Here is a 26,762-nt window from a genome sequence, read left to right as displayed (position 1 = left end):
TTGAATTATGGTGCTGGAGGAGACTCTTGAGAGTCTCATAGACTGCAAGAAGATCAAACGCATCCATCCTGAAGAAAATTAGCCCTGAGTGCTCACTGGAAGGACAGATCGTGAAGCTGAGGCTCCAATATTTTGGCCACCTCATGAGAAGAGAAGACTCCCTGGAAAAGACTCTGATGTTGGGAAAGATGGAGGGCACAAGGAGAAGGGGACGACAGAGGACGAGATGGTTGGACAGTGTTCTCGAAGCTACAAACATGATTCTGACCAGACTGCGGGAGGCAGTGGAGGACAGGAGGGCCTGGCGTGCTCTGGTCCATGGGGTCACGAAGAGTCGGACACGACTAAATGACTAAACAACAACATGCATATGTAGAAACCTTTGATACAGGTCTGCAATATAGCTAATTGTAGAAAGGTAAGATTTGCATTGGTTGCTCTGCCCACTTTTACTTCTGGCCCCACTCACTTTTGCCTTTGGCTCTGTCTGCCACTGTCATACAGCCCTTTGAAAGTTGCCCTTAGGGAATGTGGCCTTTGAATGGGAAAAGTTTATGCAACTCTGGGATACAGGGACCATATTGATATTTCTGGAGTTCTGTTTCCAGGTCCTTGGGCACAGCCAATCACAAGAGTTGCACCTACCTAGGGAAATTACTTTAACAGCTTTTGTTAAGCTGTCACAGTGCTAACTACTACTCAGTTTCTCTGAGAGACAGCAAGGTTTGCTCAGTTTGTGTGTCAGACTTGGTTGAGGGGAAACATAGTCTCCCCACTCTGACAAGATGGAGGACTAGTGAAGATGGATATTTTACAGAGGCATTGCTGTGAAAGGTTGGGTTACAGTCAGTTGGTCATATCAGTGAGCAGATAACATTCCCTCTGAGAAGTTCCTGGGTAATGCCTGCAATCACTTGTTCTTGATGCAAATGTTGGGTCCCTTCCCATCTGCTTTTTATGCTACAGAGAAACCCTTTTTGTCATCCAGTCTCTCTCCCACATGCTTTAGTTCCTGAGTCCTTCTGTTAATTCTTCCTGTATTTTATTGGAATGAACTTATTTCCTTCCTTGCAGCTGCAGCTCCTCACCCCACCTGCCACATATTTTCCTGAGTGCTACCAAACTGCTCTTTAAGCTTACTTTGTCTTTCACCAGCAAAGGCTATCTTTTCTTTATGATCATATTCCAAGGATAATAATGATTATGATGCTACTCATGTAGGCTAAAAGTGTTCAAAAGATTTCACATACATTATCTTGCTACTCTTTCCTACTGAGCTGGCTACTGATACCATATCTGAATTGGGAGGAGGGTGTTTAAGGCTGAAAACCCCCAGTGGGGGGTTTAGGCTGCTGTATACATTTGTGGCTGAAATGAGTCAGGGTCTTCCCAGCTCACAGCTCCCACTTTTAGCCATTATTCTGTGCTACACCATCTTTCAGTAACAAGTAACCAGCAAACTGGCATATCAAGTCATCAAACTCAGTTACTTTTCTACATCACATTTAGTTTCTGTATTCTCCAATCTTGTTTTATACTGCTCACAAAATAAACTTCATTTCTTAAATGCACTTCCAAAGCACAGATCTCATCTCCCCTAAATTGAGCTAGCTGACATTTTTGCACAGACACAAATAAGTGTAAATGGAGATTTACAAAAGGTATATATGCTTGAGACCAGTTTCCATGTTGCACCTTATTTTTTCATTCTGTTCTTCCAAAGATGACTTATTATTAGGCAGTATTCACCTAACAAACCTCATCAGCGCACAAGAGTTTCCACTTGTGCAACGGGGCTTTCCCATCTCTCCTCCCTGTTTGCCGCCCCCACTGGAGAATTGTTCCATCTGTCAAGCTGAAATGCTTGCATAGGCTGAACATTTATAATAGTGTGACACTTACTTCCATCCATGCTTTTTGTTCAAATGTTAAATTAAGTAAACTTAGCTAATTCAATTTTTGATTATGAATTCTTTAATGATAAAGAAACACACAGTGCCAGTTGGGTTGGAAAGACCAGAGTAGATGCAGTAGTATTTTATTTTATTTATTAAATTTATATCCTGCCCTGCCTCCCAGAGGAATCCAGGGCAATAAATAACAAGTGCTAAAACAATGGAAAACATCATAACCAGTTCCAGTATAGATGTAGATACCCCCTAGGGCCTAGGATCAGACCATACCTAAGTAGGTCCCATGCTGCTGCATTCACTCTCATGTTTCTCCTTTTTTCTCTATGTATGGAGGAGACCCTCCTGACTGAAAAGCCCAACTTCCAATTCTTAGTTTTCTTCTCTTTTATCATTGTTGCATTGTCTTGAATGTTCTGCAGTTAATTTACATCAGTGTGGAGAAAATGCAGAGCTGGTGCTGGAGAACAAAATACCCTCATTTGAGTGAGTTAGAGCTTAATCCACATGTGCTGAATTGAAATGCACCACTGGGAGCTTCATCCATAGCAGGCAAGTTGTCATTACATCCATCTTTGTTCTGTCTGTTGCACAGTGAGATAAAATACAGACGCCTGATCCTGGGTCAGAAATTGACTTCATCTTTGAAATGCAAGTAGAAAGGTGTTCATCATTCCGTCCCTGTCCCCAAAATTGCTTCATTCACAAGAACTCTGATATCACAAAGATTGCCTGCCCTTCGGTTAGGCAATCACTTCTGATGCCTCAGTTCAATCCATTATATTTACCATTTGCCATTTGCTTCCTTCATTTTTCTGCCCAGATGCTTAAAACATGCTGACACAACGAAATCCAAGGCATTAATAAATCAAGAAACTCTACATGTCTAAGGTGCTTTTCAATGAGGTCAGACCCTTATTAACTACAAGAGTTCTGCAGGGAATAAGGCATTCGTTTGCAATGCATTATCTGGGCTCTTCATAGGTAGTTCACCCTAACCTTTCCAAGAAAGTGAAAAACAATTAAAGCTGAATTACTTCATTCATAATTCAGAGTGCTTGGGTGAGGGCTTCATTTATTAAGGACATTGTGGAGAGTCTCTCAGATCTACTTATAAAAATGGATCACAGTTTGAGACCTGTGACCAGCCCTTGGTTGCATACTCTTTTCAGGCTTCCAAGTGCTTTTCAGTTTCTGCTCCTACAGCTCTAGCACAGCCTGAAGTAAGAAGAGGTGCCCTGAGGTCTCTACTAAAATAGAAACTGTGTAGCGCCTGATGGCTAGTTCCCAACTCTATTCATACAGGACTACAACTCTGTAATCTGGATCCCCAAAAATTATTGTATCTGTTCCAGGAGGAGATGGGACCTAATCCTAATCTAAACCACAGATGGGAAAGTTGTGGCCCTTCAGATGATGTTGGACAGTTCCCATCTGTCTGGACCATTGGCCAGGATGGCTGGGACAGATGGGAGTACTAACTATGGAGTGTAACATCCCCTGGCAGGTTACCGTATTTTTCGCCCTACAGGGCGCACTTTTTCCCCTCCAAAAATGAAGGGGAAATGTGTGTGCATCCTATGGGGCGAATACAGGCTTTTTCTGAAGCCTGGTGAGCGATAGGGGTCGGTGCGCACCAACCCCTCTCCCTCTCCAGGCTTCAGAAAGCTCTGCGCAGCCCTAGGGAGCCCAGTGCGAAGCCGTGCCGGGCTCCCGAAGGTTGTGCAGAGCTGCCTGCGCTCCCGGGCTCCGCGCAGCTCCACGCAACCCCCCAGAGCCCGGCGCGAAGCCGTGCCGGGCTCCCGAAGGTTGCGCAAGCTCCCAAAGCGATGACGAAGCTGCGCTCAGCTTCGGCATCGCTCTGGCTCCCGTTCTGGGGGCTGGGGTCGGGGGAAGCTCCGGCTTCCCCTGCCCCCAGCCGCGCAAGCTCCCAAAGCGATGACGAAGCTGTGCTCAGCTTCAGCATCGATCTGGCTCCCGTTCTGGGGGCTGGGGTCGGGGGAAGCTTGGGCTTCCCCCGCCCCAGCCCCGTGCCTGGGGGGGGAAAAATAATTTTTCCCCTTTATCCCCCCCCAATCTAGGTGCGTCCTATGGGCCGGTGCGTCCTATAGGGTGAAAAACACGGTATCTGTTCCCCACCACCAAATCAAACAAACAAACAGAGGTGTTCCACATTGTTCAATTACGTGGGAGGAAAGTGAATATCCACATGGACAGTAGCCTTAGAATTTATTAAATTACTTTTTCAATCAATAGCTGTTAAACATAAATACTAAGAATAAAATCTCCATGTTTAGCGACAGTATCCTAGAGACAACATTACATCTTGGCTGTGGGCTTCCAAAGGATATCTGTCTGACTATAGCTGGAGTCATGCTAGACTAGCCTTCCCCAAGCTGATGTTTTAAACTACAGCTCCCATCATCCCTAACCAGCAAGAAACATGGTCAGAGATTATGGGAATTGGAGCCAAACAGCTTTGGGAGGGCACCAGGTTACCAAAGGCTGAGCTAGATGGATCTCTGGTCTGATCTAGGCAATATCTATATTCTTAAATATACAGAATGTATGTATCTCAGTACAGAATGAGTATAACCCTCAACCCAAGTCTGTACATTTAGGTGGTAGCATTTTTTTTATAGTATAACCTTTAGTTAGTAATTGTTTTGAATCAAGTACTTGCTATTACTTGTACACGGCCTAGCTTCAGTGTTAAAGTGCAACACCTAACAAAAATAATGTCTTCAAAAACCTGTCAGAACTACGTAATGGATCTTAAGGGCCCAGCAGCTTTATTTTCTTCAGTAGCCAGTACATTTTCATTAGCTGGTTCTCTGTCTCTGAAAATCTTTCTGCTCAGGGGCAGAGTTTAGTATCTCTATTAGCTGTTCCTCATCTCTTCCTTCCAGTGCTTCTTCAAATGGTGAAATGAGCAAGCCGCTAAGCAGAAATTACTTCAATAAATGTATTTTATCATTCATGTATATCAATACAAACGTGAAGATTAATTAGGGTTTCGGATTAGGTGACCCTCAGGGTCCTTTCCATCTCTGCAATTTTATGATTCTATACTCAGATCATATCAGCCAATCTGGTAGGATAATACTAGGAATATATCCAAAACAACAACAACAACAATAATAATAATATAATTTATTATTTCAGTTTCTTCAGCACCAGTAGTTGGTGCATAAACTTGGATTACTGTGATGTTAAAAGGTCTGCCTTGGATTTCTGAGGAGTTTCTCCCAATCTATATAAGCTTCTTTAATATGTGAATCTAAGCAAGGAAGCATGAACACAAGGAAAATGCACAGGTGTGTAGTAATGGTGCACACTTTGCACACAAATTCTGATTGCATACTGTGTGGCAGCTCTAAATTGTCCCTTTAAAAAACTTTGGCCTTTATTACATTATATTAGTTATTAGGTGTGCAGTGCCTTTTGTTAGTGGCTCATGAATTGCTGAAGTGTGCTTCAGTGACTGTGTGATCCCACAGCAGATTTGAAAAATGAGCTCAGCAATTTCCAAATATCTCAGAGGAGCTCTGTATAACCCTTGTACCCCTATAATCATTACCTTGGGAGAGCACTCCTGTGGAAAGCAATTCCAGTGTTAGCAAATGAGTCATCTGTAGGGCGCTCAGTGGCTGTTAAAGAACAGCCCACTTCTGAATTCAGGCTCTCTTATGGTAGATTCAGAAGACAGACTTCTCACATTGCTAGACCTGATTTCCATAAGCAGTGATTATCCTTCAGAGATTATGTACCATCAGCAATACACCCATGGACAATGAACAATACAAGTCCCCCTCCAAACATTTTAATATTTCACTCTGTACTTCGAGATAATTTTGAGTTATGATAGTGTCTTCTTGTTTCACCAATGCTGCTGAACTCACATCTTTCACAAGGGTTACGCTCCACAGATGGCACATAAAGCTGAACTAATGTTCCAAGGGGTATCCGTTGGAAGCGCCATGTGAGTTATCTGCGTGTAGAGAATATCTAGGATAGTTTAATAGGCCTAATATCAGCTTTTACACAAACAGTGTGACAAATGGGTAGGTGTAAATAGCACATTGTTTCAATAAGAAATGCAAGTGTCTGTGCTTTGGTAAGATGAATTAACAGCATCATTAATACTTAAGGAATCTCTAGCCAGCAGTGCCCAAAGGGACCAGTAGGTTGTCCTTGAACATAGGTGCCCACTCCCTGGGGCCTTGGGTGCCCGAGCACCCACAAAATTCCCCATGAAGGGGCTGGGCACCCACACATTTGGTACCAGGGCCATGCATGCTGTATTGCACCCATGGCCCTGGGCACCCACAGTTGTGGGGCCAAGCAGGCATTCCAGTCCTTGACAATAATAGCCAACCTCTGAGTCCCCCTGAATCTGAAGGTTGGAGGGTGGCTACAACTGAGAGATCCTTTTCCATAGTACTTCTTCCCCCACAATTCTGTTTAAACCTAATTGTGTAAGATAAGGTAAAGGTAAAGGATTCCTGGACAGTTAAGTTCAGTCAAGGGCAACTATGGGGTGTGGTGCTCATCTCCCTTTTCAGGCTGAGGGAGCTGGCATTTGTCCACAGACAGCTTTCCGGGTCAGGTGGCCAGCATGACTAAATCATTTCTGGTGCACCAGAACACCATGATGGAAGCCAGAGCACACGAAAATGCCATTTACCTTCCCACCATAGCAGTACCTATTTAGGTACTTGCACTGGTGTGCTTTCAAACAGCTAGGTTGGTAGAAGGTGGGGCAGAGCAATGGGAGCTCACCCCATTGTACAGATTCAAACTGCTGACCTTCCAATCAGCAAGCCCAAGAGGCTCAGTGGTTTTGACCACAGCACCACGCACTCCCTCTAATTATGTATGCTGCCTAGAAACTCATGTTATAAGGTGATTGGAAAATGCAAATAATAAGTAAGATATTTTTTGTTAGAAAAGTTTCTGAGATTGTGCATGTGAAATGTTTTGAAGACTTAAAAGGCACACTATGAATGCTGGGCTATGTAAGAAATTGTGGGCACAAAATGTTGGGTGGTGGGACTCCTATAATTGAGATGTGAGTGGCTCACCCAAGTAAAATAGAGTGGAGAGTGGCAGCAACTGCCTCCCAGCCAATTTGGTGTTGCTCTTGTTGTGTCTGTAAAGTCCTGACTGGCTACCACTGTACCCCTCCCTCTGCTGGTATGCAGCAGCAATGCTGCTGCTGAGAGACTACTGAGAGCCTGTCTTAGATTCAGAGGAATGTCAAGAGCGATCACCCACCGGGCACATTGGAATAATTTGAAGCCCATCAAACTACGAATAAATAAATCTCCATTATGTGTCCCCCTCTACACCTTCGTCATCCTTCTCAGCCTCGGCCAAAGGTGTGCCAAAGAGTGACCTTTGGGGGGCAAGGTACTGTAAGTTTTCCTTCTGTTTTTTGGTCCCACGTTGTGGTGTGAGCCAACTGACTCACGCCATAGGGTGGGACACAAAACCCCCCACCCTTTTGATTCTGTGCTCTGGCATGGCCAGAGCATGAAGCCAAAATGGGACGTCGGGGATTGGGATCAGACGTCAGGGCAGCTTCTGTCAATCTGGGATGTCCCACTTAAAATGGGACAGTTGTGCAGGATGACTTTTCTTGGCCTACCAAGGCTGCTACTGTGAGAGGAAGAAACCATGACGCTATCAAATTTTATTGCACTCTGCATTTGTTTGTCCTATCATGATGAAATTTCACATTTTTTGTGATCAAACATACTTTATTCTTTACTAATGAAGTGCAGAGATCAATGAGTCCTGCTGAGTAAATATGAGAAAGAGCAGCAGGGTCACTTGCTATCGTCTTATTTTGATGATAATTTATTATTCACTTAATTAGCTAAATGGTTTTCTTGAGGCAATAGGGAGTAATTTGAAAAATATTCATACTCGTATATTTCAATAGGTCATTTGCAACAATCAAATAATGAAACTGAAGTTCCCTTTATTGGAAATGAAGTGTATTAAAAGTAAATCCACAGATCAAAGGCCAAACCAAAATGTAGTGGCAAAGTGAAGAGCATGGATGTAGTACACAGAAGATGAATATGATAATTCCTCCATGGTTTGTCTATGTTTGCTTGTTGTAAGTATTTTTAAACCGCCCTTCTACCATGTGTCTGTGATAGTATACAAACCAAATAAGAATGTAATAATAATAATAATAATAATGTTTTGAAATTATACTCTGCTTGATATATTGAGAGCTTGATACTGAGAGCTTGAAGAATTTGGGGATTTTGTGACTGGGAGAAACTGGTTTGCTTGTGGTTTTTTCCTGTGGAGTCATTAACAAATCTATTTTGGAAAGAGAGGAGTATTCTAATCATATTGTGCATCTACCGTTCAGGGAGTAGCACAGGGAGTAAATGCTTGCTAATGCATTTTGTATTCTTGGCAGTTCCCACAGGGTTGCACTATGGGGTTAACGCCAGATAAGCTGTGCAAACAAATTGCTCTGCTTTACCAAACTGGTCAGAGGTGGTAGGGGGTTATTCTTCAGGCAGTGCAAAATTAGAGAAGTTATATTCAGTGAGAGAGGCAAGCATGAGACATTATAACAATCCCTTGCTTTTATACAGATGGATAATTCTCATATTTCTGTGGTTAAGTGAAAAAAGCAATTTCAATAGAACAGGAAATCCCTCATGCACGACTTATATCTCTTCATTTATATTTGCTTTAGTCACTGTGTGTACTGCATTGCAATCCTGACTTTTAAAAAGGATCATATCATCCACCCAGGCCATAAAATAAATGTATTAGCTAACAGGGCTGCTGAATTACTGGATTTATTCAGTCTCTTTGTTGGGCTATCTGAGTAATAAGAGAGTGTTGTAAACCTCTGAGAGTTCAATCTATAGGTACACTTTTAAGAGCCAAAGTTAGTTTAGCATTGTATACTGAATGATGATTTCTGATCTCATTCACAGCAACATAAACCGTGTACACCTGTTCATTAGAATATAAAAGATACAGAATTGATAGATTCCAAGCTTTTGACTTGCAATATGGGAATCAAACTAGATATGTATGAGGCACATGTCCAATCCCCTGATATTTTGATATTTTGTTTTAAGCTACTTTGACAATATGTTTGAAAGGTGGTATAAAATATTATTATTAAATTGAAAAGCAGTCACAGGAGGCTGCCAGTTACAGCACAGGACTGCTTAATTGTTTCCCCTCCTATGTGCATAGTTCCTGGGTGAAGGGGAAGTACTTGAAGAGGGGACTTCCTGTAGAGCTGAAGGAGAAGAGGGAGGAGTGTGGTTCTGGAGGCCAATAATACATGCAAAACATGTTCAACTGCGGAAACATTTGCTAACTAAATAGGCTTTTTGTTTCATTTTTGCTTTAGTGATTGGTACACCCCCAACTTACCACTTTGTCATTTTCTTTCAGTATGTGAAATGTAAAGAGTTACTTCCTTAGATTCAGAGGCATAGCCAAGTGAACATATTGTTCATATTATCACTGGCAGCTCCTAAAAATGAGGATTTATTAGTGCCACAAATTATACTGTTGTGACTCCTCTAGGAAAATTCAAGCATATTTAAATGGAGGGGGAAAGCAGAGTAATTGAGATTTTAATTCATTCAAGATAGACCAAAAAGATATAGAACAGAAGGATTTGAAACAGCTCTTTTATGCACAGCCACCTTTCTCCTGCAAGAGAGCAGAGGCCACAGATGCTCATTTTGCGGGATTGGATGGCAGAAACTCTCTGGCAGAATGAAAATGTGCATCTTACAAAAAGTGGTCATGAAGAATAGAAGAGAAAAATATCTCTTATAAAATACAAGGGAGTGTGTCAGAATACTAAATTACCAGCAAACCAATTTCTCTATTTGCCTCCTTCAAAGGAAGGTTCATGTAAAATAACCAGAGCAACTACAGTAGATACCTGACAATTAGGGCAAATGCAAATGAGGTCAAGACACTTCTAGTCCACATATAGACACACACAAACATACATGTGAGCTGAATGTTAAAGAAACCATGTCTAATGCAAATTGGAATGCCTATGTACTATCAGTGCATGGGTGATTAATGGGCTCATCCATTTGCCTCCCTGCTTTCCTCCAGGAACACCCATAGTTTATTGCTGAATCAGACCATTGTTATTTGTTCTGTTTCAGTGGTAAAGAGTGAGTTTCCCAGGGGAAAGCTATGGGGCAAACACAAAAGCACTCAGACCTGTGCTTTCTAGGCAGAGGATGAGCAGAAGTGTGGGCAAGCCCAAGGTCAAGGCTGGGAAGTAGAAGAAGCAGTGAGCTGAATTTCTGCTCGTTGCCACTGTTTGAGCTCAATGAACCAATAGGTCTTCCACTGTAGGAACCGTGGACTTCCACTAGTTGCTAACTTTGCCAAGTATTTATAGATATATAGATATAGATAGTGCGTGTGAAATTGAATTGAAGAATCCTGAGTACTTACTGTTAACTTATTATGTAAATCTTGTTTATTAATATTTTGGGTTTTTTTATTATGTAAATCTTCACAAGGTGAAAATATTACCATTTCTGATTTAGGGAATCATATTTGAACAGGCCTGTCACATGAAGCCATCAAGGACCAATTGGACCAGTACTCCAAAAGCAAAAGCCTCTTCTTCCAGCACCCCTTTCTGAGAAAGGAAGAGGCCTGTCATCCCATCCAGATTAACCTTTGTCCCTCATTTTCATACCGCCATATATATTGTTTTGCTTCTTGGATTTGGAACTTCTTGAGGGCTGAAGAAGAGATTTATTATTACACTTCTTCCATTGGGGATTCTTTCCCCTTCACTGAATGAATCGTCAATGAGGGATCACAATTTAGGTTTTATGCATTAGTATATGTGGGTTTCATAATTTGTAAGGTATTTTTAACCTTCTGAAACCTCTTGGTGTCAGTTTTGATGAAGAGTGGTGTAAAATTGCCAATTTTCAGTCTTGCTGAAACCTGAAGTAGGGCTTCATTGTCTGATCTTAAGCTTTGGGGAAATCCATATGCATGGAGTCTTTCCCTGAAATAATCCATGTTGAGTTTTATAGGTTCAAGCCTCCTTGGGTTAAGGAAAACTGGTAACCTATGCAACTTTATACCACAGGTGTAAAATGACTAGGCTAATTCTCACACATTGGGCAGATGCATTCTTCACCAGTCTAAGTTTCTGAATTATATTCAAGCAGAACACATTACAGTAGGCCAATCCACACATTGTAGCTTCCACAGAGATAATTGAGACCATGATAAAGTATCTAGTTTCCAGCAGGGATTCCTTAGCAGATCTTAGTTCTAATGTTTTACATGAACTCTAGCAATAAGACCTAACTCAAATTAATCTCTGAGCTGAACATTGAACCATGCTAGGGGGTTCTGAATTCCCTCTAACAATCAGTACCTATTCTTACGAATGACCTGAAAACAAAGAAACAAACATTTTTAAAAGCATATCCCTAACCATTTCCAATATATTGTACCTCTCACTGTGAATTGTTTTTCAAAATATTTCCTGACTGTTTCTAGCCTACAGGGAGCTAGAGAAAAATCCCTACTTGGTATTGGTACCGAAATGAGATGAGGGAGGCAGAGATTTGTGAAGAAGTTTATAATAGTCACAAACCTATTTCTGTAAAAACCCACACTAATAGGATTTCTGTATTTCCCCTTTGGAACCTTCATTGCAGTGTTTTTTATTCATACTCCTAGCTAACTTTTCCTATTAAAGGCAAAGTAACTTGACTGACAACATCAGAATTCTGTGTATCTGTTTTGTTTCCCAAAACTCCAAATGTCATGTGGGCTTTTTACCTTAAACTTACTGTAGTATTTCTCTCTCTTTTTGTTTTAGTCTTTGTCCTTATAATCTGCAAAAACAGCAGCTGCAAAAACAACAACAAACCAGGAAATGCACATGTTAAGTAGAATGTCACTGTGTGCGTTATCAGCAGGAATTCAGAATGTAATCTGTTTTATACAGTGTGTTAATACAGCAGATCACATTTTTATTTACCTATTTGTCAAAAAGCATAAGAAATGAGCTGCAGCATGAATGTCGTTATAGCTCAATTAAGCTAGAATTAATCTGATTTTCTCTTTGTTACATGTGTGTGTTTGTGAGTGTGTGCTGGAGGAAACAGAAATAATACTGCAGTACTATCACCCAATTCATGCTTCTCACATTCTTAAAATGGAATTCACACGAGCAATATATGTAGGATTTTGCAAACTGCAGTTAACGGTGCTGGTGCAAAGTGACCTTGCAAATAGCACAGCAGACAGTTAAGAATACAAGTTTTCTTCTCATATCCCCTAACTTTTGACTACACTTGGAGTTTCTTCCACCCTGGGTTAAGACAGAATTTGTTCTTTGTGGTTGATTAAATTGTGTATGCCCCTACTGAGAGTGTTAATAGAATTTTTGTCCAATTCCAAGGGGGCTGTAAATTGCAACACATTCATGCGACACCACAGGTTGCACTCGGACAAATGATGTATATAAGCAATCCACGGGAGACTTATTTAGTGGCTTTCAAGGGATGGGGAAAAACTGGTTGTTGTGGTCTGGAGAATGTGATGAAAGTGGAAACTGAGAAGGTGCTTCATATGTTAAGGGTCTCACCTAACATAAAGTGAAAGGGAGCAAAGCAATGGCAATGAAGTTGGATCTCCACAGAAGTGGACCTCTGTTCCATGAATGCAAGAATGAAAAGAGGTTGGCTCTTAGTATATTGTGAAAGTTGCTGCTAATTCATTGTATTTTTCCCATGGGAGTTGACTGCAATCTAATTTACAGGATTTTGAACTGAGACATGGAATGTTGGGTGTGAATTAACTCCAAAGGGGGGGGGGCGGAAATGGTCTTATCTTTTCTACTTAATTACTAATAATTCTATTTCCCCCCCCCCAAAAAAAATCTGCATTGCACTGAGCTATTGCTATAAAAATGTAATTATTCTGATGACTTTGGTTAGTAAAGCTGAAATCTACCTGGGGTTGCTTCCTTTGCATAAATCACTCTTCCTTCCTACAGCTGCTTAAAAGTGCTGACCAGAAAACAGAAGATTTCTATTCTTTGAAAAGGGGAACCTTTCCAGTTTCTTTAACAGATGTTTCAAATTGCACAACATGTATCTTATGTCTCCGAAAGATTTTTATTAGCACAGTGTCTGGGATCACCGTTCCTCAAAACTCTTCTGCTCTGTCCTCTTTCTTTGTGAGCTTTCCTGCTGATTGCATGGTTGCATGACTAAAAGCATGCTGCCTTCCTGTTTATGTACTGTCATTCATCGTCATATGGTTTCATATGAGGGAGAGGGACGTCTTGCATTTGATACTACCATCTGGGGAAGACGGCAGGGCCATGCAATGAGAAATGTCACACATCCAATGAACAAGAATCAAACATATCATATAGAAAATAGGGTCCTCTTCACATCAAGAATAGATCCCATCCAGCTTTACATTGAAACAAAAAGAAAAAAGTGTATGTAGTCTTTTTTTGTTAAATTGTTTTCTTACTTTTTCCTAGACTTCGCCCGGTGGTATTACCTGTCTCAGAGAGGTAAAATTTAAATCAATTTGACTAACTTTCAAAAGAAGAAGTTTCCCCCATTATGAATTTAACAATGATATAAATCGTTATTGCTGCTTTCCTACCTCTAAGGTTTTGTTTAAACCTGGGAAAAGTAGGCCAGTACTTTGAGGTGACAGCTGCTGACCTCTGGCATTCTACCATGCTCAGCATTTAATACAGAGTGAACTCTTTTGATGTGTTAGTTGCCACAGAATATATTGTGTGATTCTACCTGTGGTAAACTGTTTCAAAATGCTGGAACAAAGACAAGCAGCTAGAGATACGGGGTAAATCAATTCAGGTCTCCCACCATTTTCCTCTACCCCATTATTAAAGCTTAGTCACATTAGCATATCATTAGGAAGCACAACTTAAGAGAACATTTGCAACCACTAAACAAGCTGTATAGTAAATACTCAAAATGTGACCTTATTTCTCAAATGTGCCCTTGGTATCTGTACGCGACCATCCAAAAGAGATTATTGCCCTCTTCAGATGTTCCAGCAGCTGTCTACAATACTAATGTATTGAAGCTCAGCCCTTCATCCCATAACCCTCTGTGAATTGAAAAGTGACCTTATGAAGAGGGGACCCTGCTTCAACTTGTGTAGGTTCCCTCTGTGATGAGGAACTCTGGAAAATCAAGATTTTACAATCCAAGACAAACAGATCCTGTTGAGATCATTATGTCTGGGGCTGGTTCTCACTACTAATTCATCCGTACTGTCATGGATGAGGTATGTGACTTTGTAAAAAAAATATAAATCTGAAGCAAGCCAGGGAGAGCCATTTCTATGGTTGAAGTTGATTAAATACTAGAATAAATTAGAGACTTTGTCACAAAGAGAGCACAATTCAGCAAAGCTATAGCATGCTTTGGAGAAGTACAGATAGCACTGGCGGTTTATTTGAGACTCCTACCACAGCCACTCACTGTTGAAAGGCAGATGTATTTTAAACTAGAGAACTTTAAGGAAACCACTGGTTATGTTGGCCTTAGGTTCTTTGGCTTTAAAAAACTCTGAATATAAGTTGCAGGCAAGTGGGAAGGAACCTTTAGCTAATAAGAAAGCCGCTTTCTAATGAATTTTACCTGTTATATTAGACCTTTCTCCTCTAGTGATAAATCTGCCGTCCATGAAGTTCATGGCAGTTTTACAACTAATGGTGGTCATTTCAAGAACATTCTTTTACATAATTGCTTTTACATGATGAAAAGAAATTTATCATACAGGCAATGTAAAATTCATTTATCCTCACAATTGGTAAGCACCCTGCATTCCTGTACAATCTAGGGATGAGCTGAAAAATTTATAGGTAATGCAATTGAGCAAGGAATCTAAATGCGCCCCATGAAAAAAAATATTTGTTTTTGATAAACCAGAATTTCCCCTAAATAGTTTGAGGAAAATGGTTTCTAATGAATGTGGTAAATCTAGAGAGGGCTTAGTTCACCAAGTGTTAATTAAGTGGGCACAAATGAGGTTCCCAATAATGGCATGTAAGTAATGCTTGCGTTGAAGGAGAAGCAGAGTATACTGATGCTACTGGCAGGAGCCAGCATTATCTGAGATGGTGTTGCATAATCATGAAGACTATTTACATGGCACATCATTGCTGTGAGTCCTGGAAGACCTGCTCCCCTGCCCTCTTGGCATGGGAGGGCAGGGCCCGCCAGAGACCATCTTGGCTGTCAGTCCTGGAAGACCAACATCCTGCTTTGAAGGCCTTTTCCACCTGGGCTGGGAGGGTAGGGCCCTGACTGACCCAGCTACAAAAAGCTTGGGCTAGGGTGGGAGTTGTTTATTTTATTTTTATTTATTTATTTATTTATTTATTTTTAAAATTTATATACTGCCCTTCATTCAAAGATCTCGGGGTGGTTGTTGCTCTTGTTTTTATCTTTCTTTTAGATCTTGTTATTTATGTCGAAATTGTTCAGTTTGTGTCCTTTTAAATGTTTTATTTATTTTTATGACTACTTTTGTTATGTTGTAGCTATGTAATTTTTTCATATTGGAAACAGCCTTGAACCTGGTTTGAATTGTGGAAAGGCAGCATACAAGTAATATAATGAATGTATGCATTATTAAAAGTTGAGGGGCAGTCCATTAAGATCTTGTAACTGATCTACCATAATCTACCCAATTGCCTTGTCTGTAAGTGAAATATTCAAAACCAGCCTAGAATTCCTGGAAAACATGGGCCGATGAGGGCTTATTTTTAAAACAGATCTCACCATGCCCTCCTTTAGGAAACATTAGCTACAGAGGTTATCAAATCAACCATTTGTGTCTCCTACTAATATAATTTTGTTTTCAGCAAAGTCAGTTAAGATTTGAAAAAAAAATATTTTAAAAAACCCACATTAGGTACATATACTTACCCAGTGGTCCACTTAAATTCAGTAAATTGAGCCTATCATCTGGGTCTTTTTAACTGCCAATCCTGATTCTTTATATATATTACTGCTCCTTTTGTTTTTCTCTCTCTCCACATGCAGCATATACTATCCCAAGGAATCTGTTTTTAAGTAAGCTTTCATAACCTTTCTATATATGTGTTTCTTGGAAACAAACAACATCAGTTTTGTCTTTTTTAATTTAGAAAAGACTTTTTTTCCATTTTATAACATCATCGATCCCCCAAACATTAATAGGAAAAATATTTATTTTATTTACAATGAGAAAAAAGTCCAGTAAATAGTAAGAAAAACAGTTTACTGGCAACCCAACTTGGAAGCCTTATTGCATTCAACTGAGTTTCCTATATTTTATAAATTATCATGAGATTTTTTTCTTGGGATTTGTTTCTTCTATCATTTCTATTACCGGAGTCGCCTCTTCCACATTCCAGACAACCACCCATTATTTGTCCATTTGAACATTAAGACTAAAAGGGTACCATATTGGATGTCTCTTTCTCTCAAATATATGGTCAATCATTTTAAATCTCTTCTCTTTTACAATATGTACAAATTCACATTTGTCAAAACCTCAATATTAAGTTTTTCAATTTTTAATTCTTTTCTTGGCCTCGGTTTCTTAAAAATAGCATATTTAACTCAGAAGCTAATATATTTTACAAAAGTGTCGCAATCAAGTTTATTCCATTATGCATAACATGAAATAATTTTGTATGCCTACTCAATGATCATTTCACACATTTGGTCTAATTCTAAGATATCTTTAAATAATAGCCAAACAGATTGTCACCTTCAATTTATTCTGGAAGACCTCTCAGCTTTAATTGTCTCAATTCTGAAACTAATTGTTCAACCTTTATTGGAACTTATTGACCTCTTGTTTGTATAAACTGTGTTCAGTAGTAATTTCTCTTCTTTCTACAACACAATTACTTCCTTTATTTTCTTACCCATTTGCTCTTGCATCCGCACTTGGCTATGCATATCTTGATTTTTTTTATCATAAAAACCATTCCTGACAATTCATTAATCTGTCCCATAAATTTTTGATCTCTCTCTTGAAGCAATTGCTTTAAGTTATCCTTTTCTTGCTCTAGTTTTCCTATATTGTTCTAGTTTCTGAACTCGTAAGTAAGTCCTTTCCTGCTCTTTCTTCATATTTGTATAATTCATTGGAAAATTCCCTTTTCTTCTGCTGTTACCTACATGATTTTGTCTTTTCCTCTATCTGACTTTCTTGTTTTCCTTCCCTATCATAAAAAAATCACAGATTTCCCCTTTGATTTCCTTCTTTCCATCCCATTCTTTCCACTTCTTTAGCTCATTCTATATCATCCTATCTTAAGGAAATTCTTAATCTAATCAACAAGTATTTTAATTCATTTTAAAAGTCCATTCAAATATTTTCATTACTATAATCAGCAATAATTTCTTTAAAGAAAAGATAAAACAATATTTATTAGTTCTTATATCTCTTAAATAATCAATATTGTTTTGATCAGATATCCCAAGAACAGCAAATTTATATAGAAAGATTCCAACCAATATTATTGTTTCTATCATTAGTTTACAATTATATCAGTTCATTAGTTTATACAAAAAGAGGGAATAGAAGAAAATTGGGCAGGGGTGGTGAAGAGAAAGAAAAGGAAAATGTTTTATAGAAGCCACGGCTGTGCAACTAAATAGTGTTAGGTAACAAGATTCTTAAGAGAGGCTAAGTCCCTAAAGAAGACAGGTAATATTGTTGCTATTAACTGTTACTGAGGATCCAAACTGTTCCATTCAAGTTCCTAAGATTGATAGATTACACACAGAGAGACACAAAAAAGGCAAATATTTCAAGGAATATGAAACAGGCTAGTAAATTACCAGCTAATGTATGAGCAAACATGAGGGATTTTATGCTAACTGATTCAGGGAAATACTATATCAATACATAAGTATCCAAGAGATTATACTTTTTATTCTATTTCCCGCACAACTTATTCAAGCGGTGATATGATTCCAATCACTAGTAATTACAAAGATATGTAACACAACAGTAGGACAAGTACCCATGCAGATTATAAATGTTAGTGATAAATATAGGTAAGGATAATATTATTTCCCTATCTGCTGTAATAATTAGATGTGCCAGAAAGAACTCATCAATCAGAAGATATTTCTACAGGTACTGATTGAGATAATAGTAAAACATTCATTAGAGGCCGGTGTGTGTGTGTGTGTGTGTGTGTGTGTGTGTGTGTGTGTGTGTGAAGTACAGGAACAGAATAGGAAAGATTTACTGAAGCAGATTGATAATTTGGAAACAGAACTGCGAAGAAAATGAACTGTAGACTGATTGTATGGACTCTGCTTTTATATTATATGGAAATACAAATATTATCTGTTGGTTTGGGGATTAACGGGGTTAATTTGTTAATCACTGCACCAGAAAACAAAATGGGTGATGGTAGATTTCATTGAGGATAGAAAGCCTCTATCTTCTTGGGGGGGCGGGTGTTGGTATATTTTGGAGGTCATGTATCCAGAAGCTGTTTTCTGAGTGTAGCTGGTGTTCAGAGATCAGATCATGGCATGATCTCAGGGGCAAACGAGTTTGTACAGTAGGGAGAGAGGTGGCAAGAAAGCCATACTGGGATTGTGCAGAGAATAGCCATAGGTAATCAGGAAAGGTTTTACCCCAGAAGTTATAAAGGATTTCCATTATACATTTGCTCCAATCAGAAGCTGCTTACATGCTAGCAACCTCTCCTTGTTATTCTTATATGCTAAGAATCTTTATTTTGTCTTTCAGTAAATGTTTTTTGTCTTGATTCCTTTAAACTGTGTTGACTTCATTTAGAATTCACCCATGTCTTCAGCCAAAGCCCATGCCCATGCTACTTTGAGGTGCTTTTGGGAAGCCACAAGGAAAGTTTTAGGGTGACTGGGTATTTTTTTAAATCCTGTCAGTTTGGACAAGGCCATGATGCAGATAGGTTCAAGAACCTTGCCCACATCTTCAGGCTACAATAAGTGAAAAGCAACCAAGCAACTGCAATACAAGGTCTCATAGCACAGCCCTGAAGACAACCTGGGGTGTAAGTCAATGGAAATGAGAGCGATTTTATTCACAAAGTGTTCTGCAAACATGTTACAATGGGCCATTGAGTATTCTGCTCTAAATGACCACAGCAGTAAGAAGGAATGCTTTGCCACTATAGCTGCCATGCATCAGTCTCTAAAATAAACACAGACTGATGCTTATTTGGATTTGTCCAAAACTTGCCACTACTTATGTTATGACTATTGTACTTTTGCTGGTTTATTGCCTGGAGCTACCTTTTATACCATGGAGCAGTGCCGTCTATTTTCAGTTGGAGAGGACATCTCAGAGTTATATCACCCAGTCAAGCTACCACCCTGTTCCAAATATAAACTTAGACTTCAACAACATGAACAAAAATCCCAGCAGCAGTCTGAAAACCAAGTGGACTCATCAGCCACTGGGGACAAACATTTCAAATACTCCTACTGTGGACTGGAAACTGCTGAAATTACATTTATATCCTCATTTACAAGATTTTTACAGGAATTATTACCAATGATGCCATTGTTGGTGAACCAAGTCATCATCAATTCATGACAAGGCAGTTGCATTATCTCCTCTGCTCCCAAGCAAATTATATCAAAATTCAAATAAATTTGCAGATGAGAGTGCGCAGCACATGACAGTTCAGCAATGTGCTGGGAGTTGGGCAGTCTCGAAAACCTGAGCATCATTGGCAAGAGTGGCCACAGTATGGATTTTGAAGTTATCTGAGACCAGTGTTTTGGATAATCTCAATACTGGATCAGAGACCACCTACAGGCCAGTGAGATTCTACCAGGAAACAAGGAGGGCACTATGAAAGCAAAATCCCCTAACCTAGAGTCCAGCAAACAATGTGATTTGGTGTATGGGAAACCTGTGTAGCCAAGTGACTTCATTCACACTGTTGCCCATCAGTTTTTCCACTAATGGTGTACCAGGAAACTGGTCAGACATAACTGGGTCACATCCAATCAACCTCATCCGGCTAGATCTTCCTAATTGAAAGAGAGTAACATGCAACATTACAACATTGAACCAGGTTACCATAAACCATTATAGAGTGATTGTGTGCATTTTAATCCAAGATTAAATATTGAATCAATAAAAACAAAAAATAAGCATTAAGCAGTAACACTTTTAAGAGATTATAGGTAGTTGATGAAACACACCCCACGTTACTTTGACTAGAGAGGGCCTGGGTCAGGAGATCTTTAATTGCTTTCACCCTGTTCTCCTGGCTGGACCAGTAGCTAATTAATCCCCTTAATCAACATAGGTCTCTCTCTGTCTTCCCACCACCTCAGATGCAACTACTGCCAAATCTACTAAGGTTACAAAGAGGACCTCCTTCAAAGAGAAGCCAACTTTCCACAATTCCTATTATGAGATAACACATAACTTTCAACCATTACTAGCTCCTTCTCTCCAAAGCCAAGATCACCTTGCATTGCATCCCTAAGCAAAACTGCAGATATCAGTAGAGGAACAGCTGAGAATGAGTGTAGGGTAGGAATGAGAAACCGCTGTTTCAGCCATCATCACAGCAGTTGAAGCTGGCAATATCCAAACTACAGGTTGGCTGAACACAGGAGAACTAGATGACCTTTGCTCTCCTCTCTTGTCTGTATTCCAATATGCCTGTGCCGGACCACATCAGTGAAATGAATTTCTTTTATTAGGAACTAGTTTTGAAGACTGATCTGGAAGTGGTAAGTAACTTCTTTACAGCAGCAAAGATTTGTAGTTCGAGTAGTTAGAAAAAGGCTGATACTTTTCCCTTTCATTGGTATTTCTAATTAAGGCACATTATTGTTATGTCAAAATCACCATATTCCATTTAAAGAATTATAATGATGCAGATACAGTGGTAACTCTGGTTAGGAACACTTCTGGTTATGCACGCTTCAGGTTAAGAGTACCACTAACCTGGAAGTAGCTTCTCCTGGTTGCGGACTTTGCCCCGGGATGCGAGCAGAAATCACGCGCCAGAGGCCCCATTAGCGAAAGCGCACCTCAGGATAAGAACGGTTGCAGCTTAAGAACGGACCACCGGAATGAATTAATTTTGTTACTAGAGGTCCCACTGTACTGATACCTGAATGGAGAAATGCATTTGGTTTGTTGCAGTTCTGAATGACAAGTTTCAACATTCTGTTTACCTGTTTCCCTCCACCCCACTACCCCGTAATATGAAGGCTATTGATTGTGGCTTGGATCTGGAGAACTGCTGGAAGAAGGAGGTTGCCAGTAGGTGGCTTTCCCACACACCCTTCTCCAGCAACTTTTCACCTCCCCCCACAAGACTCTTCCAAGGTTTGCAGAATCCATCGAAATGAGGTGGACACAGGGGGCTGAGGGAATTTTTGGCAATTACCCACCTCACTCATCAGGATCCCCCAACACTCAGGAGAGGGTTTGGAGGGTTACCCAGGGGAGAAGAGAGTATGGGAAAGTCACCTTCTCCCCTCCCCTTATGCTGGTGCTTCTTTGGATGCAAGCCATAATGTTTTCTTACTCTGTTGTGTAATTTAGAAGGAAAGAGGCACCGACTGAATGGCTATGGTTTCATATGATAACTGCTTCAAGAGAAGGCCTGGATGCCCACAGAAGATGCTTTATTGCAAATTAGAATAGCTGGAAGTAACCAGATAAAATTATGTAGAGTCAATTAAGACTTGATTGGGTGCAGGAGGGATTAAAGGGCAGGGAAGCTAGTGTTAATGAAAGCCACTAAAGGGAACAAGAAAGGCTTTAATGGCTGTCTCAGGAGTGGACAAGCAAGTATTAAATGAGAGACACTTGAGAGTGTGAAATATCTGAACTACATACTTGTAAAAGATCTAAGTGCAATTAGAAGGAGACAAAAGCTTTGATGGTTTTGCTGATGAGATACAGAAGGTGTGAACATGTTATAAGTGTGAATAAATCAGCAAATACAGCCGATGTTCAGGGTGGATATATCCTAATGTATTTTCAGTAATAGCCCCTGCCATAATGTAATCCCAGGCTAAACATAAAAGTAGGGGTGCATTATTGTCACCAAAAATAAGATAACCATATAATGTCTCACATGTCTCTGTGCAAACAAGGGGGCAACTAGGGAGTGGTAGGGTTGGCCTCCACCAAGGGTGCAGGGCCAAGGGTGCAGGCCCTGGCTCGGCAAACCCTCTCTAGAGAAAGCAGCACTGTCTCTACAGGCAAGTCACTGAGAATGCAGTCTATAATGAATGACAGTGACTCAAATGCCCGATGCATTGTGCTCAGGCCTAAAGCTGCAATGCCTGTGCTGATGAAGGACTATGAACTTATGGGCCATGCCGCATCTATACAGCCACACCTAGAATGAACTGGAAGAACATTACGGTTAGGTACCAACAACTGCTGCTGTGTGTTATGCCACCTACATGGCGTTATATATCCTGTAGCCTAAGTCACCAGCATTGCCTCTTGTGCACTACTTGTGTGACTCCTGTGAATTATAGGGCTGCATATATTGGAAAATGTGTTCTGAATATGGTAGCAGACTGAACATTGCACCCTCTTTTTCACTCCTCTTGGACTTCTAGCTCCATGCTTCATCTAGGAAATCAGAACTGACCTATGCACAGTTCCCTTCTACAGAATTTCAGCCAAAATCTAATTTCAATGAAATCAGCAGGGAGAACAAAGCCATCAAACCTTTTTGTTTGTTTTATTTCATTGGTTTTGCTACTTTCTCTACTGGAAAAGTAAGCTTGTTAACATTTGGTAGCCGGCAAACAGTCAGGTAACTTGTGGGTGGACTCCGACTAAGGGCTTATCCACATTTATGGATGGAACAACTTCCGCACCAGCAACAGAACTTCCCTGTCATCTCATCTGCCAATGCACTATTTACACTACCCCCAAATCTGCTCTGAAGGGTTTGGATAACACCCCAGAACATAGAACGGATTGGGGCGGGGGGTTACAAGGGGAGGAGAGGGAGGGAATGTTTTGCTGTAACTTGTCAGAATTATGTTACTGTAACACACCCACCCCAACTGCAGGAGCAGTGTCTCCCAAACACATTTATGCATTCTGACCATTGCCAGTGCTGGTAAAACACTCATGAGCACAGCTCCAATATATGGAGCAGAACAAACAGCCACTGCACCCACTGTGTTTTGTTACAGACTCAAAGGGGAACATTCTGCTACATTCTACTTGGGCGACGGAGGGCAGGAACCAAGGCATAAGCACTAGCACAGCACTCTAGTAGCCCTACTCTATCTTCCTTTCCTCCCTCTCACAACCAGCTATTGTGTATATAGGTTCAGGGAAAATGTGTTCCCACTGGTGACTATTGTTCATTATTCTTTATGAGGTCCATCTGCCTCAGTCTCTGCAGGTTAATTATCCACATGGGGTAAATCCAACCTCATGACTGGTAGCAGTAACCAGGATGTTTGTTGCTGTTCCTCTTTGGGGTTGTAACCTACTTTTCCAGGCAGGTTCCTGCACCCTTGACAACTGAACACCCATACTGCTAGACAAGAGGTGATGATGTTCCTGACTTTGAGTTGGAGCCACGAGGGACATTTCACCTGTCGAACATTTTTGCTAAATGTTGAACCACTCCCTAAGGCTGGATTGACTACCTGTAAACCCCGCATCTGTGTCTCTCCCCTTTTGGAATTTTCTGCATCCAGACACCTAAATAAAGGCAATGGGGTTTTGATATGTGTTGTTTCTTTGTCGCTAAAGAATCGTAGGGAGGGAATCTCTTTCCCCCCAGCCAACATGATATGATTTTGTTTCAGGACAGGACAAAGGGAAATGGGCAGGGAACTTGATAGGGGCTTATTGGGGACTTGAGACAAATGGTCATTTTTCAGCAATGATTTGTCAGTTTTAAAGAATGGCTTGCTCTTTGCCTGTTGCATTTGTTTCCCTCCATTTTCACCAAGAACAGAAAGGAATCCTCTAAATTTGTTTGGCTCACTTTCTTCTAATGGCACAGCAGGCTATGTCAAAAACCCCAGGGGCGCACATGCAATTTCCCCCTGTCTTATTCCTTTCCTCCCTCTTCTTCATAGCCAGTAGTTCTAGTGGGACACTATTAAATATGAAAATGTTAGAAGGAGAGCAAATGGGATGATTAAAAACAACTGTTCTAGCTCTGAGGAATACCTATACACCAATTTACCTTGGCAGCAAGAAGAACTGCTGTGGCTGGCAAGACAAGCAGGTTGAAGTAATTCTGTGTGTGCACGCATGGTGGAGAGAGGGAGATCTGGGGTTTTACAATGAAAATAGGCTTGGAGAATTAAACGTGCATGTTCAAAGCAAGGGTCAAGAACCTGTGCCCCCCTCAGATGTTGCTGGATTACATCATCCATGATTATTGATTATCAACCCAAGCCAGGCTATTAACTGGCTGGAGTTGATGGAAACAAACTCACTGAGCCGGCAGAGGGTGCAAGGTCAGAATCACCATTCAAAACTACACACATACAAATATTTAGTAATAGACACAAGTACAATGACCCCTGGTCATTATAATAATAAAAAGTTGGCAAATAGTGCTTGGAAGGCAGACCTTTCGGTATAGCAGTGTTCTTGTGTTTCATGTACCGTTCATATCAGTGAAAATATATTTTGCACAGCGTACACTACCCCACTCCATTACTTCCTTGCTGCTTCTGTAAGCTGAAAAATATGTATGTACTTTAGACAGGAACTCGGGTGAATCTCCACTGATCTTCCGATGACATCATGTTGGCTGTGTCTTCAACCCTTTAAATTCTTTTGTTGCACAACAAAAGAAAAAGAGTAATTTCCATTCCTGCTCGGTGTAGGCATTGTTCACCCTGATCCTAAACATATTACTTAGAAGCAAGTTGCACCAGTTTCAGTGGTATATACTGCCATGAAGGTATGCTTGGGATCACAGCTTTTGTCTACTATGTTTAAGCATGTCTGGTTTCATGTTACACCTATTGCACTCTGTGATATCACGATTGTTCTAAAATATTACTGCATGCTGTGGAATATTTTCAACTCTGTGTATTATTGAGGGAAACTATTTTGTCGACAAACTGGAAGCATCTTAAGGTATTATAAAATATCTTTAATGTGTTGGATTGTAACTACTGAAGGTTTTCAACTTTTGAGTACAGTAATGAGTTGTAAAAATACAAGTGAACTTAAAGAGAAATGTGAGGTATGGCTTCTGTCAGTTTTGATTTCATTTCTGATGAAACTGGATGAATACAATGCTGTATTTTATTATTAGTGTTTCATATTATTTTCAATATTAATTAGTATTACATTTAACTCCTTCCATCACTTATTGAAATCCAAGAGTTGTGCCTGAAATAAAGCTTTCTGTCTTTGTTTTAGATAAAGTTGAAGATGAATTGGAAATGACCACAGTATGTTACCGGCCAGAAGGACTAGAACAACTTGAGGCACAAACCAATTTCACAAAGAAGGAACTTCAAGTGCTTTACAGAGGATTCAAAAACGTAAGAATGCAAAAGCACTGATAGTGAAATGATCAGCACTTGAGAATATACCATATTTTTTGCTCTATAAGACTCACTTTTTCCCTCCTAAAAAGTAAGGGGAAATGTGTGTGTGTCTTATGGAGTGAATGCAGGCTGCACAGCTATCCCAGTAGCCAGAACAGCAAGACAGATTGCTGCTTTCACTGCGCAGCGATCCCTCTTGCTGTTCTAGCTTCTGGGATTCAGAATATTTTTTTTCTTGTTTTCCTCCTCCAAAAACTAGGTGCGTCTTATGGTCTGGTGCGTCTTATAGGGCGAAAAATACGGTATATATTTTTTGTCTTGGTTACATGAATACTGCATACACATTAATGTGCTTTAGAGCAGGAGGAATACTTTTCTAATGTTTTTCATGACATTATTATTATAGTGGTACCTCGGGTTAAGAACTTAATTCGTTCTGGAGGTCTGTTCTTAACCTGAAACTGTTCTTAACCTGAAGCACCACTTTAGCTAAGGGGGCCTCCTGATGCTGCCGCGCCACCGGAGCCCGATTTCTGTTCTCATCCTGAAGCAAAGTTCTTAACCTGAGGTAATATTTCTGGGTTAGCAGAGTCTGTAACCTGAAGCGTATGTAACCTGAAGCGTATGTAACCCGAAGTACCACTGTATTATTATTATTATGTTTAGGGAAGCTTTTAATGTTTAATAGACTATTGTATTTTAATATTCTGTTGGAAGCCACCCAGAGTGGCTGGGGAAACCCAGCCAGATGGGCAAGGTATAAATAATAAATTATTAATATTATTATTATTATTATTATACCACCCTTTATCCAAGAATCACAGCACAGTTTACAGTATAAAATCACAAAATACATAATTACTCACAAATTACTTAGCAAATTTTGTCTGTGGCTTCACTTTCCTAATGGCTCAGAACTATTTATAGTTCCAAACTTCTTTTATTTCTTAATGTTCTCACAGTTAATTGTGACTAATTAGAATCTTTGTCAATATTAAATATATTGGATTGGACATCTAGGTAATGTTCCCCCCCCCCCCCCCGGTGATTTAAGAAGTAGGAGCTGCATATTCTATACAGATTGTTTAGGTCTATGCCCAACCTTTAAAAGTGCTAAGAGTTTTGCTATACGGGTTGTGGGTTTGCAGCAGCCAGCCAGAAAACCACCTCTTCCAAGCTGCTATTTGTATTGGGTGCAGGAGTAGAAGCAGTTTGGGGGCAGAGGCAATTTTCACTGGGACCAGAGAAG

General features: G+C 40.2%; 1 protein-coding gene and 1 long non-coding RNA gene across 13 annotated transcripts in view; one reads left to right on the top strand and one right to left on the bottom strand.

Annotated features, from left to right (window-relative positions):
• The window catches only part of LOC310755158, a 59,593-nt gene extending 46,139 nt beyond the window's left edge, over positions 1-13,454 (bottom strand). Inside the window, exon 1 of the long non-coding RNA XR_014544187.1 lies at positions 11,751-13,454. This is a non-coding gene — a long non-coding RNA (uncharacterized lncRNA). The remainder of the gene's footprint in view (positions 1-11,750) is intronic.
• Positions 1-26,762, top strand: part of KCNIP1 (potassium voltage-gated channel interacting protein 1) — a 556,014-nt gene that overhangs the window by 514,327 nt on the left and 14,925 nt on the right. For 8 of the 12 annotated variants that reach the window (XM_083597504.1, XM_083597505.1, XM_083597496.1 and 5 more), the window contains one exon: positions 25,383-25,507. In XM_083597504.1, the coding sequence (XP_083453630.1) occupies positions 25,383-25,507 (125 nt within the window). Of the gene's footprint in view, positions 1-13,470; positions 13,504-16,018; positions 16,049-23,000; positions 24,916-25,382; positions 25,508-26,762 lie in introns of those variants that run through there. The other 4 variants (XM_083597500.1, XM_083597502.1, XM_083597495.1 and 1 more) reach the window with 3 other exon arrangements.

The sequence above is a fragment of the Podarcis filfolensis genome, assembly GCF_964270895.1.
Source record: "Podarcis filfolensis genome assembly, chromosome: 2".
In the NCBI taxonomy this organism is placed as follows: Eukaryota; Metazoa; Chordata; class Lepidosauria; order Squamata; family Lacertidae; genus Podarcis; species Podarcis filfolensis.
Note: the sequence above shows the minus strand (reverse complement) of the source record. Positions and strands in the feature narration are given on the sequence as shown.